General features: G+C 40.7%; 1 protein-coding gene across 1 annotated transcript in view; it reads left to right on the top strand.

Annotated features, from left to right (window-relative positions):
* The window catches only part of CLIC4 (chloride intracellular channel 4), a 101,386-nt gene that overhangs the window by 66,037 nt on the left and 7,824 nt on the right, over nucleotides 1–27,525 (top strand). The window contains exons 3-4 of the mRNA XM_033227770.1: nucleotides 5,356–5,481; nucleotides 20,620–20,726. Coding sequence (XP_033083661.1) covers nucleotides 5,356–5,481; nucleotides 20,620–20,726 — 233 coding nt within the window. The remainder of the gene's footprint in view (nucleotides 1–5,355; nucleotides 5,482–20,619; nucleotides 20,727–27,525) is intronic.

The following is a 27,525-nucleotide window of genomic DNA, read 5'->3' as shown; positions in this document are numbered from 1 at the left end:
GGTTTAAGCGATTCTCCTGCCTCAGCCTCCCAAGTAGCTGGGATTACAGGCATGCGCCACCATGCCCGGCTAATTTTGTATTTTTAGTAGAGATGGGGTTTCACCATGTTGGTGAGGCTGGTCTTGAACTCCTGACCTCGGATGATCTGCCCACTTTGGCCTCCCAAAATGTTGAGATTACAGGCATGAGCCACTGTGCCTGGTCTACAGTCATCTCTTGGTATCCATGGGGGATTGGTTCAAGGACCCCTGGTGGATACTGAAATCCATAGATGCTCAAGTTTCTTATATAAAATGGAATAGTATTTGCATATTAACCTACAAAATAGCCTCCCATATACTTTAAATCATCTCTAGGTTATAATACCTAATACAGGGTAAATGCTATGTAAGTTGTCATTACACTGTGTTTAGGGAATAATGACAAGAAAAAGTCTGTACATGTTCAGTACAACTGCAACCACCGGCCTCCCCCTGCCCCTGCCCCGCCGCCCTTTTTTTTGAGACAGAGTCTCATTCTGTCACCCAGGCTGGAGTACAGTGTGTGATGATGGCTCATCTCAACCTCGATCTCCTGGGCTCAAGCGATCCTCTCACTTCAGCCTCCCAAGTAGCATGTGCCATCACGCCTGGCTAATTTTTGTATTTTTTGTAGAGACAGGAGATCTAGCTATCGATCTGTCTGCCTGCCTACCTCTCTATAAAATATTCTTTTTTTTTTTTTTTGAGATGGAGTCTCACTCTGTCACCCCAGACTGGAGTGCAGTGGCGCGATCTTGGTTCACTGCAACCTCTGCCTCCCGGGTTCAAGCGATTCTCCTGCCTTAGCCTCCCAAGTAGCTGGGACTACAGGCATGCCCCACTATGTCCAGCTAATTTTTATATTTTTAGTAGAGACGGGGTTTCATGTTGCCCAGCTTGGTCTTGAACTCTGATCTCAGGTGATCCGCCCGCCTCGACCTTGCAAAGTGCTGGGATTACAGGATGAGCCACCATGTCCAGCCAATATTCTTTATTTTATTCAGATTCTGTGCATTTATGGTCAGGAAGGAAGGAAGAAGGAAGGCAGGCAGGCTAACTTAATAACCAGATAAACAACTCTGGGCTATAATAGGAGGGAGAAACATTCTTTAAAACAATGTGCTGTTGTATTACTTTTCTTGAAGTACACATTTTTATAAGTTTGCTTTTTTAATTATGAAAGTTTTCAGACATGCATAAGAATAGAACAGACTTCTCCGTAAACCCAATTCAGTTATCAAGATCTTGCCACATTTGCTTTGTCCCTATTTTCTTATTTTCTTTGCTGAAATGTTTTAAAGTAAGTGCTAGACATCATGTCATTTCACCCCTACTTACTTCAGTGTATGTCTTCAAACAATGTGGACATTTTCTTCCCTAACCACAATGCTTTTATCTCCTGAAGTTCCTAGTATACAATTTGGGATTTCCCTGGTTATCTCTAAAACATCTTTTTATTTTTGGTTGGTTTGTTCAAGTCAATATCCAAGCAATTTCTGCTTTTTATGTTTGATTGTGATGTCTCTTAAGTTTTTCTTAATCTGTAACAGTCCCCACCTGTGTCTGGTAAAAATGCCATTCAGCTGAAAGGTAGATTGTCCCAAATCCAGAATTTAGCAATTGCTTCCTTGTGGTATCATTTAACTTTGTCCTCTCTTTCTCCCCCTCCCTGCATTTCCTGTAAATAATCTCAAGACCCCTTTGTACTCTTAAATTATTGAAGGCCTCAAACGGCTTTCAGTTATGTGGGTTATATATACTGATTTTACTATATTAGAAATTAAAGCCGAGAAATTAGCCTGGGCAATATGGTGAGATCCTTATCACTACAAAAAATTTTAAAAAATTAGCTGGGCTTGGTGGCGTGTGCCTCTGGTCCCAGCTACTTGGGAGGCTGAGGTAAGAGAATCGCTTGAGCCCAGGAAGTCAAGGCTGCAGTGAGCCATGATTGTGCCACTGCACTCCTGCTTTGGTGACTGGTCTCAAAAAAAAAAACCCTGAGAAATTTTAAAAATATTTATTTACTAATTCATTTAAATATACAACAATAATGAACCTAGTACTTATTACATTTTTAATGTAAAACAACTGTATTTCCCAAAACAAAAAATAGTGAGAAGAGTGGCATTCTTTTACATTTTTGCACATCTCGGAAGAGATTTCTTGTGTCTGCTTCTGCATTCATTACCTTGTGATATCTTATACCAAGTAGCCAAGTAAATTTGGAAAACTTTACCTATATGTGCATGAGAGGAGAATGAGAGTGAAGAAGACAAATGATGCCTTAGTGTTATAAGAAGAGTTCTGACATCATGGATCACCTGATGAAAGGATCTCCTGGCTTACAATTTCAGAAACAGCTGCCCCAGAGGCTGCTTTCTTTCGTTTGTTGTTGTTATTATTGTTATTATTGTTGTTGTTTTGAGACAGGGTCTCATTCTGTTGCCCAGACTGAAATGCAGTGATGTGATCACCATTCACTGCAGCCTCGACTGCCTGGGCTCAGCCTCAGCTACAGGCACATGCCACCACACACAGCTAATTTAAAAAAATTTTTCATAGAGATAGGGTCTCACTATGTTGTCCAGGCTGGTCTCGCTCGAACTCCTGGACTCAAGCAATCCTCCTGTCTTTGCCTCTCAAAGTGCTAAGGTTACAGGTATGAGCCACTGCTCCCAGCCTGCCCCAGAGGCTTGATTAGATTGAGTCAACTTTTTTGGTAAGAATACTTCATGATGCTATATTATATACTTCATATTTTGTCATTAGGAAACACACCATATCTGGTCATCTCATTTTTTGATCCTAAGATTCATTGGTGGGTTTGGGTGAGCCATTTTGCTTTTTTAATAAGATAGTACAAACATTTCTTGCTGTTAGTAGTTGTCAGCATAACAGTTTCACCATCTTTATCAGTGTGTTGTGGTATTTTCAATTTTTCCTAATAAACAGGAAGATATCTTATTGTTTACTTTTAAATTCCCTTTATAGTTGTGCTATTTTACATTTTTCTATGTGTTCACTTGTTTTATCTGTCTTTTATCAATTTCTTTTGACCCATACCTATTTGATGTTTTTGATGACCTTTGAAATGAATTTGGACAAAATCCTTAGGTAATGTAGATTTTAAGCTTTTCTCACTCACTATAATACTTTGTCCATTCTTTGTTGCTTTTTACCTTTCATTATGCCATCTTTTATATATTGAAGTAATTTTGATATTAGATAGTCTAATCTGGTGATCCTTTTCCTTGTTAAGCCTGGACTTCAATGAATAATGGGAAAGAAATAGCACCAGAATTTGGAATCTTATAAAGGTGAACATGACTGCAGGAATCAGCTGCTTTTCTCCTTTATTTTGCCAAAAAGAAAAAGAAAAAAGGGCTCAAGGAAGTCATGAGTTACCCATCTTTACACAGTTAGTTGGGGCCAGAGTTGAAACCAGAGACTCACTCTCCAAAATCTTTTTTTCCTCCTCATTCTTTCCCTGTCTCTAATGAGTGCCTTAGTTAATTTGGAATGAGAATGATGGATTTTGTATTTTGGTTAAAAAAATCAAAGAATTTGACATAAATTATATATTTTGTGGAGCTTTGCTTCTTATTAGAATACTATTACAGCTATTATACCTAGTGGAAAAGTACTTTCCCTTCCCCTTTCCTTTTCTTTCTTTCGAGACAGAGTCTTGCTCTGTCACCAGGCTGGAGTGCAGTGGCGCGATCTTGGCTCATTGCAATCTCCGCCTCCCAGGTTCAAGTGATTCTCCTGCCTCAGCCTCCCAAGTAGCTGGAACTACAGGCACACGGCACCGTACCCAGCTAATTTTTATATTTTTAGCAGAGACGGAGTTTCACCTTGTTGGCCATGATAGTCTCGATTTCTTGACCTCGTGATATGCCTCCCTCGGCCTCCCAAAGTGCTGGGATTACAGGTGTGAGCCACCGCACCCGGTCGAAAAATATCATTTCTTTTTTTTTTTAGATGGAGTCTCGCTCTGTCACCCAGGCTGGAGTGCTGTGGCAAGATTTCTGCTCACTGCAACCTCTGCCTCCGGGGTTCAAGTGATTCTCCTGCCTCAGCCTCCTGAGTAACTGGGATTACAGGTGCATGCCACCACACCCGGTTAATTTTTGTATTTTTAGTAGAGACGGGGTTTCACCATATTGGTCAGACTGGTCTCAAACTTCTGACATCGTGATCCTCCTGCCTTGGCCTCCCAAAGTGCTGGGATTACAGGCATGAGCCACCATGCCTGGGTGAAAAATACCATTTCTTATTCAGTTTTATATACTTTAAAATTTAGAACCACTTTGATCTCTTTTCCTCTCCTCCTCTCCCCTCCTCTTTTCAGACAGGGTTTCGCTTTGTCACCTAGGCTGGAGTGCAGTGGCACATTCTCAGCTCACTGCAATCTCCGCCTCCTGAGTTCAAGTTCTTCTTCTGTCTCAGCCTCCCAAGTAGCTGGGACTACAGGCACACGCCACCATGCCTGGCTAATTTTTTGTATTTGTAGTAGATATGAGGGTTTCACCATGCTGGCCAGGCTGGTCTCAAACTTCGGACCTCAGGTGTTCCACCTGCCTCTACCTCCCAAAGGGCTGGGATTACAGACATGAGCCACCACGCCTGGACAATTCATTTATTTTCTTTTTTCTTTTCTTTTCTTTTTTTTTTTTTGAGACGGAGTCTCGCTCTGTCGCCCAGGCTGGAGTGCAGTGGCCGGATCTCAGCTCACTGCAAGCTCCGCCTCCCAGGTTCCCGCCATTCTCCTGCCTCAGCCTCCCGAGTAGCTGGGACTACAGGCGCCCGCTACCTCGCCCGGCTAGATTTTTGTATTTTTTGGTAGAGATGGGGTTTCACCATGTTAGCCAGGATGGTCTCGATCTCCTGACCTCATGATCCACCCGTCTCGGCCTCCCAAAGTGCTGGGATTACAGGCTTGAGCCACTGCGCCCGGCCAATTTATTTATTTTCTTTTTGAGATAGGGTCTCTCTGTCACCCAGGCTGTAGTGCAGTGGTGCAATCATGGCTCACTCCAGCTTCAACTTCCCAGGCTCAAGTGATCCTCCACCTCAGCCTCCCTGGTAGCTGGGACTGTAGGCATGCACTACCATGCCTGGCTAATTTTTTATATTTTGTAGAGACAGGATCTCACCGTGTTGCCCAGGCTGGGTCTCAAACTCCTGGGCTCAAGCAATCTCACACCTCAGCCTCCCGTAGTGCTATGATTACAGATGCAAGCCACCATGCCTGGCCAACTTTGAGAATTTAAAGTATTATTGGTGTTTTAGAGTAAAAAATGATCTGATTTTGACCAATATTTTGCCCAACAGGAAGCCTGCAGACCTGCAGAACTTGGCTCCCGGGACCCACCCACCATTTATAACTTTCAACAGTGAAGTCAAAACGGATGTAAATAAGATTGAGGAATTTCTTGAAGAAGTCTTATGCCCTCCCAAGTGAGTATCAAAGAAAATATGTATGAAAATATTGTCACTTCTTTGAAGCTTGTGTTATTTGTCTGTAGAGGTCTTTCTCACAGCATTAATTTGGAATGACTAGGACTCTCTTCTATGTTTCTTATAATTAATGTTACACAGATATAAGAATTGGCTTCCAGCTAGGCCAATAAGCCATACTAAGAAAGGTGGTGATTTGTCTAAGCTGTAGAGTACATGGTCAAAACAGATTTGGGATGTGTGTGATAGGTCAGGAAAGACTGGTTATTTTTGGGCAATAGGTCTCAAACTGAGAGAGAAGTTTAAAGAGGAGAAGGAGTGGGGAAAGACACATTTCAACTGAACCTAGTAAGAATCATCTTAGCAGGAGTGTGGCACAGACTGCTATGAGATTTGATTTCAGTTCATTTTAAAATTAACTTTCTAAAGCTATAATCCAAGGAAATTTTCGGCTTTTCAGACCGTGTCCCTAGGATTCAGAGTTTTTATTTACTTATTTTTTTGAGGTGTTCCAGATCTCTAGGTCCCGGATGTACTGTAATGATAGTTACCTAAATTGCAAATACGCAGCTTTGCATCATACTATAATCTTGGCATAGATTCAAAGCATTATTTGTTTCTTTTAGGCGTTTCCAGTTTCATTATCCTGAAAATTGACATGTTTTGTTTCTACTGACCCAAACCTTTCTTACTGGTTAACTTGACTCTTGCCCTCCATGTCCAGATATATTTTCCAGGAATGGGATTATTGAGACAGAGGGTTCTAAAATAATTATAGGCATACCCTGAAGGGTATGGTTCCAGACCATTGCGGGTTAGGTTCCAGACCACTGTGATAAAATGAATATTGAAATAAAATGAGTCACATGAAATTTTTGGTTTCCCAGTGCATGTAAAAGTTATATTTATAGTAGTATACTGTAGTGTTTTAAGTGTGCAATAATAGCATTATGTCTGAAAATATTGCATATACCTTAATTTAAAAATACTTCTTTGCTAGGCTGGGTGCGGTGGCTCATGCGTGTAATCTCAGCACTTTGGGAGGCCGAGGCAGGTGAATCACGTGATGTTGGGGGTTCGAGACCAGCCTGACCAACATGGAGAAACCCCATCTCTACTAAAAATACAAAATTAGCCGGGCATGGTGGCGCATGCCTATAATCCCAGCTACTCGGGAGGCTGAGGCAGGAGAATCGCTTGAACCCACGAGGTGGAGGTTGTAGTGAGCCGAGATTGTGCCACTGCATTCCAGCCTGGGTGACAAAAGCAAAAAAAAAAAAATCATTGTTGACAAATGCTAATGGTTATCTGAGCCTTCAGCAAGTCACTCTTTTTGCCAATGAGGGTCTTGCCTTGATGTTGCTGGCGACTGATCAGAATGGTGGTTGCTGGTTGGGGTGGCTGTGGCAATTTCTTAAAGTAGACAACAATGAATTTTTCCACGTTGATGGACTCTTCCTTTCATGAAAGATTTCTGTATAGTATGCAATACTGTTTGATAGCATTTAAAAATTTTTAAATAAATATTCTTTGCCTGAGGCTAATCTCAAGAGGTCCTGAGAACATGCGCCCCTGTTTGATAGTGTTTTACCCACAGTAGAACCTTTTTCAAAATTAGAATCCATCTTCTGAAACCCTCCTGCTGTTTGAACAACTAAGTTGATGTAATATTCTAAATTCCTTGTTGTCATTTCATCAATGTTCTTAGCATCTTCACTAGGCATAGATTCTATCTCAAGAGACCATTTTCTTTGCTCATTCATAAGAAGCAACTCCTCATCCTTTCAAATTTTATTATGAAGGTAGAACAATTCGATTACATTTTCAGCCTCCACTTCTAATTCTAGTTCTCTTGCTATTTTCAACACATATGTAGTTCCTCCCTCCACTGACATCTTGAACCTGTGAATGTCATCCATGAGGGTTAGAATCCACTTCCTCCAAACTCCTGTTAATGTTGCTATTTTGACCTCCTCCCATGAATCATGACTATTCGTATTTTTTTTTTGGACGGAGTTTTTGTTCTTATCGCCCAGGCTGGAGTGCAGTGGTGCGATCTTGGCTCACCGCACCCTCCGCCTCCCAGGTTCAAGCGATTCTTCTGCCTCAGCCTCCCGAGTAGCTGGGATTACAGGTGCCTGCCGCCACACCCAGCTAATTTCTTTGTAATTTTTAGTAGAGATGGGGTTTTGCCATTTTGGCCAGGCTGGTCTTGAACTCCTGGCCTCAGGTGATCCGCCTATCTTGGCCTCCCAAAGTGCTGGGATTACAGGTGTGAGTCACCAGGCTGGGCCGAATGTTCTTAATTGCATCTAGAATGGTAAATCCTTTCCAGTCAGTTTGCTTTGCTCAGATCCATCAGAGGAATCACTTTCTATGGCCTTTTGAAATGTGTTTATTAAATAATAAGACTTGAAAGTCAAAATTACTCCTTAATTTATGGACTGCAGAATGGATGCTGTGTTAGCAGGCATGAAAACAACTATGATCTCCTTGTATATCACTATCAGAGTTCTGGGGTGACTAGTGCATTGTCAGTGAGTGGTAATATTTAGAAAGGAATCTTTTTTTCCTGGGCAGTGGCTCTCAACAGTGGGCTTAAAATATTTAGTAAACCACACTGTGAACAGAGGGATGCACCATTATCCAGGTTTTTTTTTTTTTTTTTTTTTTTCCATTTATACAGCATGTGCAGAGTAGCTTCAGTATAATTCTTAAGGGTTCTGCAGATTTTGGAATGGAAGATGAGCATGGGTTTCAACCTAATGTCAGCAGCTGCATTAGACTCTAACAGAGTCAGCCTGTCCTTTGAAGATTTGAAACTAGACATTGAGTTTTCCTCTGTAGCTATGAAAATCATAGATGACATCTTCTTTCAATAGAAGGTTTTGTCTGCATTAAAAATCTGTTGGCCGGCGCGGTGGCTCAAGCCTGTAATCCCAGCACTTTGGGAGGCCGAGACGGGCGGATCACGAGGTCAGGAGATCGAGACCATCCTGGCTAATACGGTGAAACCCCATCTCTACTTAAAAATACAAAAAACTAGCCGGGCGAGGAGCGGGCGCCTGTAGTCCCAGCTACTCGGGAGGCTGAGGCAGGAGAATGGCGTAAACCGGGAGGCGGAGCTTGTAGTGAGCTGAGATCCGGCCACTGCACTCCAGCCTGGGTGGCAGAGCAAGACTCTGTCTCAAAAAAAAAAAAAAAAAAATCTGTTTAGTGTAGCCACCTTCATCAATGATCTACCTAGAAGATCAATTCTAGGTAGATCATTGATCATTTATTTCTACTTTCCCAGAAGTCCTAACCTTCCTTTCATCCCTAGCAAGGTATCTCCAGACCAACATTAAGAAAACCATATCTTGATTTTTTCCTCCAGTCCATGCATATAATTAGAATGCCAATAAATCAAAGCTAGGATATTTGTGAATATAAATTGAAGCTTTATATCTCTTAATAGAGTACTATTATGAACATGCATTCAACTTAGTGGAAATAACTTTTTTTTTGAGACAGGGTTTCACTCTTGTTGCTCAGGCTTTAGTGCAATGGTGCAATCTTGGCTCACTGCAACCTCTGTCTCTCAGGTTCAAGAGATTCTCCTGCCTCAGCCTCCTAAGTAGCTGGAATTACAGGCATCCACCACCACGCCCAGCTGAGTTTTTGTAATTTTAGTAAAGACGGGATTTCACCATTTGGCCAGGCTGGTCTTGAACTCCTGACCTCAGGTAATTCACCAGCCTCGGCCTCCCAGAGTGCTGGGATTGCAGGCATGAGCCACCGTGCCTGGCCATACTTTTTTTTTTTTGAGACGGAGTCTCACTCTGTCGCCCAGGCTGGAGTATAGTGGCACAATCTCGGCTCACTGCAACCTCCGCCTCCTGGGTTCAGGCGATTCTCCTGCCTCAGTCTCTCGAGTAGCTGGGATTACAGGCACCTGCCACCACGCCCGGCTAATTTTTTTTTGTAGTTTTAGTAGAGACAGGGTTTCACCATATTGGCCAAGCTGCTTTTAAACTCCTTACCTTGTGACCTGCCCACCTCGGCCTCCCAGAGTGCTGGGATTACAGGCATGAGCCACTGCGCCCAGCCATACTTTTTTTTTTTTTTAAAGGAAAAAAAAGACAATGTGTTGTACTGTCACTCAGGGGCTGGAGTGCAGTAGTGCTGTCTTGGCTCACTGCAGCCTTGAACTCCTAGACTCCTGTGTAGGATGATCCTCCTGCCTCAGCCTTCCAAATAGGTGGAATCACAGGCATGCACCACTATGACCCACTTCTAGATCCCTTTTTGGTCTGTTTTTTTTTTTTTTTTTTTTTTTTTTTTTTTTTTGAGACATGGTCTTGCTCTGTTGCCCAGACTGGAGTGCAGTGGTACGATTATGGCTCACTGCCCCCCGCCTTGACCTCCTAGGCTCGAGCAATTCCCCTGAGGAGCTGGGAGTACAGGTGTGTGCCACCATGCCCAGCTAAGTTTTTAAAAATTTTTGTAGAGATGGGGTCTTGCTGTGTTACCCAGGTTGGTGTCAAACTCATGGGCTCAATCAATCCTCCTGCCTCAGTCTCCCAAATTGCTGGGATTACAGATGTAAGCTGTCATGCCTGGCTCCTTTTTAGTCTTAAAAGTGTCAGCTCTGAGATAAATTCCATATTTGCCAACTTGCTCTCAGACACTAATTGAAAATGATCTTCTATCTAGAAGATCAATTCTAGATAGATCATTGATGAAGGTAGATCTGATTTTCTAGATAGATCATCTGATGAAGGTGATGAAGGAAGATCTAGATAGATCAGCTAGATCTTCTAGATAACTGGCTGCATGCAGCTTCTGCATAAGCATTTGCTGCTTCATGTTTTACTTTTATGTTATGAAGATGGCCTCTTTACTTAAACCTCATGAACCCACCTCTGCTACCTTCAAACTTTGCTTCTGTAGCTTTGTCACCTCTCTCTGCCTTGATAGAACTGAAGCAACTTAGGGCCTTGCTGTGGATTAGGCTTTGGCTCAAGGGAATGCTGTGGCTGGTTTGATTATCTGGACCACTCAAACTTTGTCCCTATATCGTCTCCACTAAATGATGGGGTTCTACCACGTTGGCCAGGCTGGTCTCGAAATCCTGACCTCAAGGTATCCGCCCACCTCAGACTCTCAAAGTGCTGGGATTACAGGTGTGAGCCACTGCGCCTGGCTCAGTTACTCAGTATTGATCCATTCATTTATTTATTGATTTATTCATTCTGCAAAGGGTTAATGGACTACAAAGCACTGTGAATATATTAGTAAATAAAACACAGTTCTTGCCCTCAAGTACAGTCAAATATGGGTGGAGAGGTGGTTATGGTGGTGGGACTGGAAAGTGAATGGAATCAGGAAAGGCTTTAGAGAAGAAACAGCACTTGAACTGTCTTAATTTAAAAAAATAAAAAGATGTTCAGCAGTTGAACAAAGGAGTGACAGGTGTTCCACAGCAGAAGAGTCATTTTAAATACGTAGTATAAACATATATATTATACACATACTACACATAAATAGTATGTAATGTATATTGCAATTAATAATGTTATACGTGTATTTGGGAGAGTGGCTGAACTGTGATGTGCATGGTTGGGATGGTAGGCAGAAAGGCTGATGAACAACAATGCCTCTGTCTATAAGTAGCTTCTCATGGCCGGGCGCGGTGGCTCAAGCCTGTAATCCCAGCACTTTGGGAGGCCGAGATGGGCGGATCACGAGGTCAGGAGATCGAGACCATCCTGGCTAATACGGTGAAACCCCGTCTCTACTAAAAAATACAAAAAAAAAAAACTAGCCAGGCGACGAGGCAGGCGCCTGTAGTCCCAGCTACTCGGGAGGCTGAGACAGGAGAATGGCGTGAACCCGTGAGGCGGAGCTTGCAGTGAGCTGAGAGCCGGCCACTGCACTCCAGCCTGGGTGGCAGAGCAAGACTCTGTCTCAAAAAAAAAAAAAAAAAAAAAAAGTAGCTTCTCATCTGTTGTGAGCAGAATTGCTCTCTGGTTAACAATCTTGTGCTAAGCCTAAGATTTTATTTTCTTAATTCTTTTTTCTACTAAAATTCTAAAAGCCTATCCTCTACTATCCTTCCTGCCCTTCTAAGAGCCTGGAGCTTCTTTTTATCTCTACCTTCCCAGGAGTCCTAACCTTCCTTTCATCCCTAGTAAAGTATCTCCAGACCAACATTAAGAAAACTATATCTAGGCCGGGCACGGTGGCTCAAGCCTGTAATCCCAGCACTTTGGGAGGCCGAGGCGGGCGGATCACGAGGTCAGGAGATCAAGATCATCCTGGCTAACACCGTGAAACCCCGTCTCTTGTTTATTGCGGCACTATTCACAATAGCAAAGACTTGGAATCAACCCAAATGTCCATCTGTGACAGACTGGATTAAGAAAATGTGGCACATATACACCATGGAATACTATGCAGCCATAAAAAAGGATGAGTTTGCGTCCTTTGTAGGGACATGGATGCAGCTGGAAACCATCATTCTTAGCAAACTATCACAAGAAGAGAAAACCAAACACCGCATGTTCTCACTCATAGGTGGGAACTGAACAATGAGATCACTTGGACTCGGGAAGGGGAACATCACACACTGGGGCCTATCATGGGGAGGGGGGAGGAGGGAGGGATTGCATTGGGGAGTTATACATGATATAAACGTCATGCACATGTACCCTAGAACTTAAAGTATAATTAAAAAAAAAAAAAAAAAAAAAAAAGAAACCCCGTCTCTACTAAAAAATACAAAAAATTAGCCGGGTGTGGTGGCGGGCGCCTGTAGTCCCAGCTACTCAGGAGGCTGAGGCAGGAGAATGGCGTGAACCTGGGAGGTGGAGCTTGCAGTGAGCCGAGATCCGGCCACTGCACTCCAGCCTGGGCGACAGAGCGAGACTCCGTCTCAAAAAAAAAAAAAAAAAGACTATATCTTCATTTTTCCTCCAGGCCATGCATATAATTAGAATGCCAATAAATCAAAGCTAGGATATTTGTGAATATAAATGAAAGCTTTATATATCTTAATAGGGTACTATTATGAACATGCATTCAACTTAGTGGAAATAACTTTTTTTTCTTTTTTTTTGAGATGGAGTTTCACTCTTGTTGCCCAGGCTGGAGTGCAATGGCACAATCTTGGCTCACTGCAACCTCTGCCTCTCAGGTTCAAGAGATTCTCCTGCCTCAGCCTCCCAAGTAGCTGGAATTGCAAGTGTCCACCACCACACCTAGCTGAGTTTTTGTAATTTTAGTAAAGATGGGATTTCACCATGTGGCCAGGCTGGTCTCGAACTCCTGACCTCAGGTAGTTCACCAGCCTCGGCCTCCCAGAGTGCTGGAATTGTAGACATGAGCCACCACGCCTGGCCTAACTTTTTTTTTTGAGATGGAGTCTCACTCTGTCGCCCAGGCTGGAGTATAGTGGCACAATCTCGGCTCACTGCAACCTCCGCCTCCTGGGTTCAGGCGATTCTCCTGCTTCAGTCTCTCGAGTAGCTGGGATTACAGGCACCTGCCACCACGCCCGGCTAATTTTTTTTTGTAGTTTTAGCAGAGACAGGGTTTCACCATACCTGTACACACCTGTACTGCCAGCTCCTCAGGGGAATTGCTCGAGCCTAGGAGGTCAAGGCGGGGAGCAGTGAGCCATAATCGTACCACTGCACTCCAGCCTGGGCAACAGAGCAAGACCATGTCTCAAAAAAAAGCAGACCAAAAAGGGATCTAGAAGTGGGTCATAGTGGTGCATGCCTGTGGTCCCACCTATTTGGAAGGCTGAGGCAGGAGGATCAAGAGTTCACTTGAACTCTTGCAGTTCAAGAGTCAAGCTGCTCTTGAACTCCTGACTTTGTGACCTGCCCGCCTCGGCCTCCCAAAGTGCTGGGATTACAGGCATGAGCCACCGCGCCCAACCATACTTTAAAACAAAAACAAAAACAAAAAAACATCAGACAATGTCTTGTGCTGTCGCCCAGGGTGGAGTGCAGTAGTGCTGTCTTGGCTCACTGCAGCCTCAAACTCCTAGGCTCCTGTGTAGGATGATCCTCCTGCCTCAGCCTTCCAAATAAGTGGGACCACAGGCAGGCACCACTATGTCCCACTTCTAGACCCCTTTTTGATCTGTTTTTTTTTTTTTTGACATGGTCTTGCTCTGTTGCCCAGGCTGGAGTGCAGTGGTGTCATTATGGCTCACCGCAGCCTCGACCTCCTAGACTCGAGCAGTTCCCCTGAGGAGCTGGGAGTACAGATGTGTGCCACCATGCCCAGCTAAGTTTTAAAAATTTTTGTAGAGATGGGGTCTTGCTGTGTTACCCAAGTTGGTCTCAAACTCATGGGCTCAATCAGTCCTCCTGCCTCAGTCTCCCAGATTGCTGGGATTACAGATGTAAGCTGTCATGCCTGTCCCCTTTTTAATCTTAAAAGTGTCAGCTCTGAGATAAGTTCCATATTTGCCAACTTGCTCTCAGACACTAATTGAAAATGATCTTCCTCTTGTGTCACTGTAGATCATTGTATCAACATTAAATTATAAATGGAGAAGCAAGCAGTTTGAATTATTATTCATTCTCTATGAAGGGAACTTTTGTTTTAAAGCATTGTCTGAAGTGCTTATTATATGAATTCTTCCAAGTATTTTTAAGTTTTTAAAATTAGTGTGCTGATAACATATGTATGACTTTAGTTAAATGGACATCTCCTCATATTCTCTTATATCCTTCAACAACAACAACAATGAAGACTTTTTGGCTGGGCGTGGTGGCTCATGCCTGTAATCCCAGCACTTTGGGAGACCACAGCGGGTGGATGGCTTGAGCTCAGGAGTTCAAGACCAGCCTGGGCAACATGATGAAACCCAGTCTCTACAAAAAATACAAAAATTAGCTGGGTGTGGTGGCACATACCTGTAGTCCCAGGTACTGGGGAGCCTGAGGTGGGAGGATTGCTTGGGCCTGGGAGGCAGAGGTTGCAGTGAGCTGAGATCATGCCACTGCATTCCAGCCTGTGCGATACAGCAAGACCCTGTCTTAAAAAAAAAAAAAAAAGAATTTTCATTATTCCTTCTCATTTCCCTCTGAGGGAAAGTGACATTAAGAGAAATAGTAGAGTTAATATGGAATATTCTGGATTCTTAGCATTTAATGCCCTGTAAGACATCATAGCTTTAAATTGGACCTTGAAAATAAACATTTTCATGTTGCTTTTTTATATAAAAATTCCAGCCTCATTATATTTGAGCATATTCATAGAAACACTGTAACCAGAGATGGTCTTTTTCATTCAGTTTAAATACATGGGAATCTTTGTGTTATAAATGTTCACAATGTGCCAAATCCCCTGTAGGGGTAAACATTTTTACTACTTCTTTGTTTTTTTTTGTTTTGTTTTGTTTTTGTTTAGAGACAGGGTCTCGCTCCTTGCCCTGTCAACCCAGACTGGAATGCAGTGGTGTAATCTTACCTCACGGTAGCCTCCACCTCCCAGGCTCATAATCTTCCTCCCTCAGCCTCTTGAGTAGCTGGGACTACAGGTGCACATCATCAAGCCCAGCTAATGTTTGTATTTTTTTGTAGAGAGTCAGATCACTTTTAATTGGTGTCTGAGAACAGGGTCTAGCCATGTTACCCAAGCTGTGGCCTTGAACTCCTGGGCTCAAGCCATCTGCCTGCCTCAGCCTCCCAAAGTGCTGGGATTATGGGCGTGAGCCACCGTGCCTGACCAAGGATTGTTTTTGATGCTGCTTATCCCTCTGCTGTTATTAATAACACTCAAGTGCTAATTATGCATCATGCATTGTGCTTTGTGGGTTATTTTGTGGATTATCTCTGTTAATCCTCACAAAGACTTTGTGAAGAACCTGAAGATGTAATCCAAATAATTTGTCCAAGGTTTCACAGTTAATGGTAGCAGAGCAGGGATACTTTTGAAGCCACATCGATATAACTTCAGAAATCTGTGTTTCATCTGTTCTCTGCTTTCTGCTTCTCATTTTATTGGGTTTGGCTTTTGTGAAAGAGGGAAAATGTTAAGTCTTTAATTGGGATTGTGCTTTAATGAGTACAAAATTGAAAGCTAGCTCAAGTTTAGAGGAAAGGTAGGAGAGAAATCAAAGATAGTTTACTTGACTGTGAGCAAGTGGGACCAAAGGTGGTTATTAAACTTAATTCAATGAATTCTTTTTTTGTTGTTGTTTTTTTTGTTTTTTTGGAGACAGAACCTTGCTGTGTTGCCCAGGCTGGAGTGCAGTGGTGCCTTCTTGGCTCACTGCAACCTCTGCCTCCCAGGTTGAAGCGATTCTCATGCCTCATCCTTCCGAGTAGCTGGGATTACAGGTGTGCACCACCATGCCCGGCTAATTTTTGTATTTTTAGTAGAGACGGAGTTTCACAGTGTTGGCCAGGCTGGTTTGAAACTCCTGACTTCAAGTGATCCGACCACCTTGGCCTCCCGAAGTGCTGGGATTACAGGTGAGCCACAGTGCCCACCCTTACTTAATTCAGTAAATTCTTTGAAAAAGGAGGTGAATCTTAATTCTTCTGATGAATTTTTATTTATTTGTATGCATTGAAACAGCATGTTTGAAGTAGGAATGCCTTCTTTTTAGTGGGCTCTATGGACCCAGAATGTGAAATGCTAATTAATTAGCATACTTTTCATCATGCAGAGAGTTGTTTCTAGGGGATGAGTGGGAGGAGGAAGGGTTTCTGGGATCACAAGCTGCATTTATTTTCCTTTCCTCTGTTGTGCTATATTGTTCTAGGGTGCACCCAGGGACCATTCTGTCTCACTGCCTTTTCCTTTCAGAACAAGGAGGTCGCAGGTCTTTATTGCTAGTCTTCTTCAGGCTCTGCTTATAAGACTTTGTTTCTAAATAGGATGAGGAGAAAAGGGAGAAGAATTGTGCAAGCTGGTAGACTGGAATCTAGCATTTCTAATTACATGTTTTTGGCATGTGATGTACTGAGAACTGAGTGGTTTTTTGTGAACACTTCCTGATTTAATCATGACAAATATAAATACAGGCAATTGTCTACTCTAGAGTTGCTTAACATTGAGAGGCTAATGAAAAGCTCAAATTAAGTAACTTTTACTGGTGTATGTAACTATAGGTTTTAAAGTGAACTTTCTCTTCTTGTCCCGGGGAAAGTATTTTTGTGTATATTTTTTAGTTCTTGCTTGAATGAATAAACCACTTTGCTAAAAAACTTTGAAACTTGGATTTTTAACTGAAACAGCCTACTTAGCTAACTTACTGATAAAAGGACAAAATAGGAGGAAGATAGATAAATTTGGAGGGGCATGCTATAAAATGTTATTAAGCCTTTTTAAAAAATGAGACATACAGGCTGGGCACGGTGGATCATGAGGTCAGCAGTTTGAGACCAGCCTGACCAACATGGTGAAACCCTGTCTCTACTAAAAATACAAAAAATATTAGCTGGACGTGGTGGCGGGTACCTGTAATCCCAGCGACTTGGGAAGCTTAGGAGAATCGCTTGAAACTGGAAGGAGGAGGTTGCAGTGAGCTGAGATTGCACCACTGTACTCTAGCCTGGGCAATATGAGCAAAACTCTGTCTCAAAAAAAAAAAAAAAAAAAAAAAGAGAGAGACGTACAAAAAAGGAATTTACAAGGTTAGTCAGCCTTCATTTTTACATTTATACCAGAAAGGAGAAAATGCCTGAGATCTTTCCTAAAAGCATAGAAACATTCTTAGCTAGTCTACCTTTTTTTTCTTTTTTTTTCTGAGACAAAGTCTCACATTGTCACCCGGGCAGGTATGCAATGGGGCAATCTTGGCTCACTGCAGCCTCTACCTCCCGAGTTCAAGCAATTCTTCTGCCTCAGCCTCCCGAGTGACTGACTACAGGTATATGCCACCACGCCCGGCTAATTTTTGTACTTTTAGTAGAGACAGGGTTTCACTCTGTTGGCCAGGCTGGTCTCAAACTCCTGACCTTGTGATCCGCCCACCTCGGCCTCCCAAAGTGGTGGGATTACAGGCGTGAGCCACTGCGCCCAGCCAGCTAGTCTACTATTGAAAGTCTGTGATGTAAGCAGAATTAAGGACTAATCTGAAAGTCTAAATACCCTGGGTGCTCATGTCTATTCTGTCATTGACACTTAGTCTTTTATTACTTGCCTTTTTCCAGATGTTAAAATGAGTTCTCACAATAATGGAAAACCATTGCTTGATCAAGCTATTTGCTAAAGCTAATAATAATGCATAAATTACAATGTAAAGTTTGGGGAAGATGGAAAAAAGTTGATTTTGAACCTACTGGTTTAGAATTTGATTTATCTTTTAGAGAAAATCATATCTGTAATAGAAACAAACAAACAAACAAAAACACTAGACCTGGGGACAGGAGATTTCAGTTTTGGTTTGTCAATACTTTTTTTTTGAGACGGAGTCTCGCTTTGTCGCCCGGGCTGAGTGCAGTGGCGCGATCTCTGCTCACTGCAACCTCTGCTTCCTGGTCTCAGGCAATTCTTCTGCCTCAGACTCCCAAGAAGCTGGGATTACAGGTGCCCGCCACCATGCCTGGCTAATTTTTGTATTTTTAGTAGAGACAGGGTTTCGCCATGTTGGCCAGGCTGGTCTTGAGCTCCTGACTTCAATTGATCCACCCGCCTTGGCCTCCCAAAGTGCTGGGATTACCGGCGTGAGTCACCGTGCCTGGCCTAGTTTGTCAATACTTTTAATTAGCTGAGTGATTTGGGGGCCAAGTGTGTAAACTTTCTGGAACATAATTTCCTTTTAGGTTAAATGAGAGATCTGAGGTGAACATTCTCTTATAGCTATACTATTCTGTGCATTAAATTAATAGTACAGGCTGGGTGCAGTGACTCAGGCCTATAATCCCAGCACTTTGGGGGGCTGAGGCAGGAGGATCACTTGAGCCCAGGAGTTCAACACTAGCCTGGGCAACGTGGTGAAACTGCATCTCTACAAAAAATAAAAAAAGCTAGCCAAGTGTGGTGGCACATGCCTGTAGTCCCAGCTACTCAGGAGGCCAAGGTGGGAGGATTGCTTGAGTCCAGGAGGTTGAGGCTGCTCCTGCCACTGCACTCCACCCTGGGTGACAGAGGGAGACCCTATCTCTCTCTCTCTCTCTCTCTCTCTCACACACACACACACACACACACACACACACACACGTACAAAATTAGTAATTCATCTCAGAGGGACAACAAGGCATGTTGTAAGAATTACACTGTATATATGAATGATGAATATATAAATGACCTGTAATTCAAGCCTGCCTTTTCCTGCAAATTATTTTGAGAACTGTGAGGCTTACTTCATTCGTGCAAATAGGTACAGCTAAATAGTGGTTGGGGAAAAGGAGAATTTGGGCAACTTGGCTACAGGAAGATATAGATGTATTGAAAAGGCACTATGTTCACTGCACTGTTTTTTGTTTGAAATGAGTCAGTGATGGTCCTGTATTACAAGCAGTACAAACATTTAAACTGGAGGCTTGTTTTTATAGTCAGAGGAAATCCAGGGATGGTTGGTCTGTGATTAACTGTTTCTGCTCAGGCAGAAACAAAGAAAATGGAGAGGGTAAAGGGTTCTGTAGTTGGGGATGTGCGGTTAATGTATGTCTAGATAGATATAGATATCTAAATTCAGGTGAAACTCACTGTAATTTTTTATAGAAAAACTTTATGTAAATAATTGTGTTTATAAGATAAATCTTTAAGCTTAAAAAATGAGAGCTATCTAGAGACTAGGTAGACCTATTAAAAAGAAAGATATCTTGAGCATATAGGTGTTCATAGATATTTTACATCTTCCTTGCCAATATAGTACTCTGCCCAATGCTTAGAAGATACATCTCTTCCTGGATCCAAAATAGTAAACGGAAGATACATGAATGTAAGAGCTGAAACACAACTTGCAACTGAACTAAATTTTGAAAACTATATCCCCTTCGTATTTAAAGAAAGCTAGCAAGACAATCTGTCCAAATAAATGAATTGAAATAATTAGTACACGGTAAGGTTTTTTCTAAAGTCTTATTGCTCCCAAGTCCATTTTCTAGTGACGTTTTGCAGGACCTTCAAGCTGATTAATCTTCCCTAATATGGGGCTAAGAATCTGAATTCTTCTAGTCCTGACTCCTGGGGCTGACATGAGTCCTGCTAAGGGGAAGATGAATAATTGAGCTTTTTCATATATTTTCCAGTTTGAAGAAGAAATATACACAGAGTATGTGTGTTTTGAATCTAAACATGTGAAAAATGTATTTGTGTGTGTGTTTTAGAAAGCTGGTGTATTATGTCTGTTCTAAAAGTAGAAAAATGTGACAACACAGTAGAACACTTGTCAGCGTGCTTTCTGACATCTTAGTTTTTTGTTGTTCAGTGCTACCCTCATAAGTATTCTAGGGAATGTGTAATATAAGGGAGGTTTTGGGAAATCCCAGGTGTAGGTTTTAAGCGGTTGAGCCGCCTCCTACTGTTTTTGTGCTTAACCTGCTATGGATGATCATGATGCTTGACCAGCCTAGGTGCTTTTCCTGCCTTTGGGGTTCTCTGGCTGGTTTAGTGCAGGGCATACTAAGGATCTGGTTGGCACTGCTGTTTGAGAAGGCGCATGAGCTGTGCCATCTGGTGACTACTGAGCACTTGAAATGTGACTAGTGCAACTGAGGAAGTGAAGTTTTAATTTTATTTGTGATTAATGAAATTCATATTCAAATAGGTACATGACACTAGTGGCTACTGTATTGGACAATGAAGATAGAGAACATTTCCATCATCACAGAAAGTTCTCTTGGACAGCACTGCTCTAGCAATCTCATTCCAAGACTCCCGTTGGCCTGGCACAAATCTCTGAACAAGTCAACTGTTTCCCCAGCATTCTAATTTATCAGATGGAGGTGGAGTGCACATGCCCTGTGGTTGCCAAGAATATTAATATGTGAACAAAAACATCAGAGCTTTGTCTCCTAAGGAAAAAACACTTTTTAAAAATACCATAGAAAACAAATGATGGTATTTCTTATAGTGATAACTATTAAAAGACGTCTAGTAACTGCTAGCACGGTGGTTTGAGAGAACTTATGCTAATTCATATTTGAAGGCTCTATAATCCGTATCACTTTTTCTGTTTAGGTACTTAAAGCTTTCACCAAAACACCCAGAATCAAATACTGCTGGAATGGACATCTTTGCCAAATTCTCTGCATTTATCAAGAATTCAAGGCCAGAGGCTAATGAAGGTAAAAAACAAAAAATTAAATTAACACTGCAAAAAAAACCCCAAACAACAACAAGCTGTTATTATGACAGTGATTATAAATGAATACTTTAGAGTCCAGCCATTCCCGTAAGTAATAAAAACTGTATTTCAGGGTTGGTCAGAAATTGGATGATAAACTGGAATAAGTCCCTATGTTGCAGTTTTTCCATGTTTCTAGCTAGTAGCACAGTATATAGTTAAGTGTGTGATAAAATGCTTCTTGAATGAAGTTGATCTCGTATTATTTTGAGAAGTTACTGTGAGGGGAGCTAGGCAAAGAATTAATGGTGCATCAGAAACAGTGGATTGTGTGGTTGTGGTGGTTTAGCATAGATTGGTCGAGCTTAATTTAAATTAAAACTAAATGTTTATTGTTGAGTGCCTGCAGCCTAATGTCAGTCTGAGGATTTTGTTGTTGTTGTTTTTGCTAATTACCCTTAAAGAGCAATTTTTGGAGTTGCTCTAAGAGGGTAATTAGACATACTATCCTTCCAAATTTATCCGCATCTTCAAGCTGGAATTTCATTTTCAAGTCATGTTTTCGTGGTGAGAATTGTTTAGGTAGTACAGATACAATTTTCTTTTATTTATTAAAGGACACTATTTTTATTATCTTATTTACCAAATGGATATATAATGTAGGGAGGTCTCTTTGCAAGAGGTTCCATTCAATGAACCTTGTCTTAACTACAGCATTCAGTAATTTCATTTTCTCTTCTCTTCGGGTTGTTAAGCATAGTTCTTCTCTTCTGGGGAAAACTGTGTAGCACACATTAGTGTTTATTTGAAAGTAACCCAATAACCAAAAATGCTAGCTCCTAAAAATATTTACCATAGTTTCAGATAGTTTCCTAGCTTGAGTGGGGTTCTTTTGAGAAGTTTATGTCAGCAAAGGAACAAGAATACCAAAGGGGAAAATATCAGTGCTAGTTAAACAAGAATAAATATCTTATAAAAAAGTGAAATACTTCCTAATTTCCTTATGTTATTTCAGCAGGCAAATTCCCAAGCTATTCAGGCTATTTTTTTATTACTAAATTTTAAAATTGCAGCACTTTATAATAATAGTATTGAATTCCAATGTTTTTTGCTCTTGGTTTTTGGAATAATACTGCCTGAAATGTTTTTCTACAGTGAAGGGAAAAATGTTAGTGCTCAGGTCTGGCTTGTATCTGTTAATAATGTATTGCAGTAGCTGCCATGGTTTGGAAGCAATTTTCTTTAGTAATTGGCTTTTTTTCCCCCCTTACTAATGTTTCTGTCTAAGCAATTTATACATTAAGTAAGTGGTTACGTTGGAGCCCCTCCTTTCCACAGACAGTGTCTTTTCTGTTCTGCCCTTCCTTCATGCAAGCTAACTGTTCTTTTCATAAAATTACCCTTTTATACCCAGATGTTCCTGCTGCATACTTCTTGGAACAATCTTAGTTATGTTTGTATTTTTCCATGTGGTTTTTTGGGAGTTGGAGTTTGGTTAAATTTCTTCTGACACTTGGTGGGGAGGAGAAAGGAATAAAATGTGTTTGCTTCTGCTTTGAGGGATGAGGATGGGGTGGGGTGGGGGGGAATAAAAAGGTTAGAAAGTGACTCATTTAAGTATAACTTTGTATTCTATTTTTTCCCTATCAATTTGTTACTATCTTAAGTAGCCACCTACTCTTCCTGTCCTCAGAATGCTGTAACCAATAAGAACAAACAACATAATATAATACATGGTACATAATCTAGAAGGCTTTATATTGAATTACCTACTGGAAAATAAAAGTTCCAGTTGCCAAGCAACTTCTCTCCACAGGGACCTGTTGAGGCCATGATACTTTAGAAAACAATATTTCAGATCACTTTGGATCTTAATGGGCCCTCCTTATGTATGTTTGCTGCATGCAGGTCCCACATCTGTTTAGTGCAATCAGAAGGCTTTAGTAATCCTAGGAAATTAGTGATTCACCTTTTTATTTCTCCCAACCCCCACCAAAATGCTGACAATTCACACAGAGATGGATTTGTCATTTTACATGGTGTAAATCAGAGTAGACAAGTCTGATTAGTTTTACCACCTATTAAATATTTTCAAAATCCAATATGTTTAGACAATTTTAAACCTTTTAGGATTTAATTCTAAGTCAGGGATTTGATGCCTGAATGCTACAGTTTTGGGCTAGTGAAACTGAAACAGAAGGACCAGTGGTTAGGTCGGAGTACAAAGGAAACAAGTAAAATGTAAAGAATAAAGGGAGACACTGATGATAGATAACACATATATAATTGTTTTGGTAAGATGTTCAAGTCGATTGGGAGTAAAAGTTTATGTAACCATTTAGGCATTCAAAGAGAAGTTCATGGGTAATTTCTTTTGTGGGATGTATTAAGTATGACCTGTCCCCAGATCTCCTACATTTTTTAAAGTTCTGTGATGGTATTAATTTATGTAATTGGCCAAGGTCCCAACTGTAAGTAGTCATTGGTATTTATAATACTCATAAGAGAGTAGTGAACTTAGTGTTGTTGAATGTACTCTGAGGCGTATTTCATGATGTCCAAATTCCTATTTTTAGATGGAGGCAAGGAATCTAGAGGTCCTGATTAGTTCCTTTTTATTCAGGATCCTTCTCCTCCCTTCTCCTCTCCCCACAACTCCTGCCTTTCTCTCTGGAAAAGTGTTGTAAGTCAGAGGATGGTTGTGCATTATTGTAGCAGTAAGCCTGCACTGTATATTAAATTATCTTTAAATACCCATTACCTCTTTCTGTTTTCCATTGATGTGTAACTTAGGCTTAAAACTTGTCTGTATAAGGTTACCCTTTATTAAGACTGTGGTAGGTAGCTTGAAAATATAGTTTTATCCATGTCGGTGCTTATAATTTTTAGTCTTTGTTGTAGTCATTGTATATTATCTTGTTTTTCAATAACAGAAATGCTCTTATTACATTTAATGTTTTCTGCCTTGAATTTTGCTCATGCAAATCATGTAACACAGAGAATACATACTTGCTGAAAAAGTTAAAATGGTATAGAAATAAATTTAATAAAACTTAATTGCCCCTCTTTAATCGTATTACATGACCTCTTCAACAATTTAGTGTCCTTTTTTTCTATGTAATTTTGCAAACATTTCTGTAAATATGTATTATGTACATACATTATGCGGTTACTATATCAAAATATAGATCTACCTCTATTTTTAGAAATTCTGCTTTGTATTTTATAATATGGATTTTCATTTAGCCATTTCCATGTTGATAGACATCTAGATTGTCTCAAGTTTTTTTTTTTTTTCTTCACTATAATAAACAGTACTGCTGGTTAATGTCCTTGAGCTAGATTCCAAATAGTTCAAGAAGTTTGTGCATTTTAAATTTTGCTCTATTTTGCCAAATTGTTCTCCAAAAGTCTATACCAGTTTATATTCCCACAAACATGAAAGTATTCATTTCCCTACACTTTGGACCCTGGTGTGTGTTAATCTTTCTAATTTTACTGTGTTCTCTTAGACAAAAAAGGGTGTTTTGACTTTCATAATTAATTTTAAACTGATTGTGTTGCTCTGTTGCACTTAATAATGTTTTGAGAGCTTTTGAAATAGCTTCTTAGAGATACCAGCATTACTACATCAGGGGTATTGGAGAATAATAGTGCTACTTACTATCTACCGACAGGGAGCTACTTTGTGATGGCTTGCTACTGCTTTCTAGTGGTTAATTTTGGTATTTTCTTTATCTTTACATACTCCTTTGTGATTAGTCTTGAAAACTGTATTGTGTTTATTGAATGGTGCTATTTAGTACTTTTTTGATAGCTCTGTTTGTATTTGTTTTATTGGTCATACCTTATGTTGATAAATATAATTGTATCAAAGTAATTCATCATTCTTTGTTTTCATTAATAAACCTTTGTTATGACATTCTTAACTATGAAAAATTACTAACACTCTAATCAGGTATAGCAATTCGACTTCATCAAAAGTGCTTTGCTAAGTCCAGAATTATAGAAAAAACAGTCATTGTAATGTTATGCTAGACTTTTTAAAATGTATTTAAATGAGACAAGGTTTCGTCACATTTCCCAGGCTGGTCTTGACCCCCTCGACTCAAGCAGTCCACCCAGCTTGGCCTCCCAAAGTGCTGAGATGACAGGCATGAACAACTGTGCCTTGCACTGAGGAATACTATGTGTTATAAACCTTGTAAATTTAGGATATTTTATTTATATATATATAATTCAGGAAAAACATTAATTTAGGGCAGGTCCAAGGTTAAACATTTGCTCAAAAACTTGTCAAAACACTCAAATAGCATTTGAGACAATAATTCAACGTTTGAATTCAGGCAACATTATCTTCCCCACGGACTGATTCTATTCATTGTAATCTGGTCAAAGAACTAGTCCTTGTACTCTAATATGTTCTTGTTCTGCATTCACTGCTTTTTTGTTGTGGTTTTTTGTTTATTTTGTTTAAGAGAGAGTCTTGCTCTGTCGCCCAGGCTGGAGTGCACTGGCATCTCGGCTCACTGCAACCTCCACTTCCCGGGTTCAGGTGATTCTCCTGCCTCAGCCTTCTGAGTAGCGGGGACTATAAGTGTACACCACCATGCCTGGCTAAGTTTTGTATTTTTAGTAGATACGAGGTCTCATCATGTTGGCCAGGCAGGTCTTGAACTGCTGACCTCAGATGATCTACCTGCCTTGGCTTCCCAAAGTACTGAGATTACAGGTGTGAACCACCGTGCCCGGCCATGCATTCACTGCCTTTAATAAAAAGCATATTAAATCTTGTTTTACAACCTTGAGATTCTGCTCTCTCCTTTTTCTCTTTTCCTTTTAAATATAACCATAAAAAGTGTTTCATCATTTCCTGGAATTCTTACTGACCTAGCTGTTTCTCACATTGTATTCTCTTGTTAATTTATAAACTACATTTCAGCTAACTATATGCATTATGCTGGCCTGAATGTAATTGATAAAAGTTTATGTTTATTGTTTTGTGTTTTTGATCTTTTAAGTGGCTTGTCACTTCTGTAGTTTCAGCTGAGCTCTGCTGATGTCTCAACTTCATTTTACTGGGTTCCAGTGCCCTCTGCTGGTTATGTTTCCTCTAAGAAATAAGCTAACTTGATCATGACTATGGCTAGCATTATCGTTTAATAATAAAGTGGGTAGATCTTTGACCTTGTCACTTATCACTTAGGTAACACATCCTAATTTGTTTGATATTTACCTAAGTGAAAAATATTGCCGGGTCAGGCATGGTGGCTCACGCCTGTAATCCCAGCACTTGGGGAGGCCAAGGCAGGTGAATCGCTTGAAGCCAGGAGTTCAAGACCAGCCTAACCAACATGGCATAACTCCATCTCTACTAAAAATACAAAAATCAGCCAGGCGTGGTGGCGCACACCTGTAATCCCAGCTACTCAGGAGGCTGAGGTGGGAGATTCACTTGAAACCAGGAGGCGGAGGTTGCAATGAGCTGAGATTGCACCACTGTACTCCAGCCTGGGCAACAGAGTGTGAGACTCTGTCTATAAATAAATAAATAAACTAATTAATTTTTAAAAAGTATAATTAAATACATAACAATAGTAGCATATAGGACAGAAAGGAGGTTAATGGAGTTCTAAGGTCTTTGCATTATCCTGGAAGTGGCAACAGTTATAATTAAACTTTAATGAGTCAAGGAAACAAAAACTAGAAAAGGATGTATATTAAGCTAATAGAGGTAGAAATAGAGGGATACTTTTTAAAAATGTAATCCATAGGAAGGTAGGAGAGAAGAAAAGAACACAGAACAGGTGGACAAGTAAGAAGTATATGGCAGATTTAAACCAGAGTTTTTAGTAATGACATTGAATATACATTATTTAAATATTCCAAAGAAAAAACAAAGTTTACCAACTGGATAAAAAACAATGTTGCTTATGTGCAAGGCTCTATCTATCTATCTGTCTCTCTATCTATCTGAAACACATACATAAATGAAATGTGGATCCAGGAAAGCTAAAAATGCAATAGTGTGAATACTAACCTAAAGAAAGCCGACAAAGCCACACTGACATTGGATGAAGTAGACTTTAAGGAAAGATGCGTTATGAGATAATGAAACGTGTTCCAGACTGATTTAAAAAGGTTAATCTACCAGGAAGATAAAATAATTCTAAACTTGTGTTACCAAATAACTGGCCTGAAAATAAAAGCCAAACTGACAGAACTAAGAGAGAGAGACTAATCCGCAGTCACAGTGGGGATCTTAACTTACCTTCTTAGTAACTGTTAGAACCAATCGCAAAAGGAAAACAATGAGAAGACAAAATTGAACAATATAGTGAACAAATTTAATCTCATATATGTATATACATATCTCACTGTACTTCAGAATATACTTTTGTTTTTCAAATGCACATGGAACAAAATTGATGGCAAAGCTGGGCCATAAAACAAAGCTAAAAATTGTTCCAAAAAATTGAAAACATGTGGAATGTTTCTCAATCAAAGAAAATATGATAGCTATCAATAACAAAAGTACAGCTAGAACCGGGCACAGTGGCTCATGGCTGTAATCCCAGCACTTTGGCAGGCTGAGGTGGGCAAATCACTTGAGCTCAGGAGTTCAAGACTAACTTCGGCAACATAGCTAAACCCTCTGTCTACAAAAAATACAAAAAGTTGACAGGTGCAGTGGCATGTGCCTATAGTCCCAGCTACTCAGGAGGCTGAGGTGGGAGGATCACTTGAGCCCAGGAGACGGAGGTCGCAGTGAGCCGAGAGTGTGCCATTGCACCCCAGAC

The sequence above is a fragment of the Trachypithecus francoisi genome, unplaced genomic scaffold (genome assembly GCF_009764315.1).
Source record: "Trachypithecus francoisi isolate TF-2019V2 unplaced genomic scaffold, Tfra_2.0 Lachesis_group12, whole genome shotgun sequence".
NCBI classification, from domain to species: Eukaryota; Metazoa; Chordata; class Mammalia; order Primates; family Cercopithecidae; genus Trachypithecus; species Trachypithecus francoisi.
This window is presented reverse-complemented; position numbering and strand designations above follow the sequence as displayed.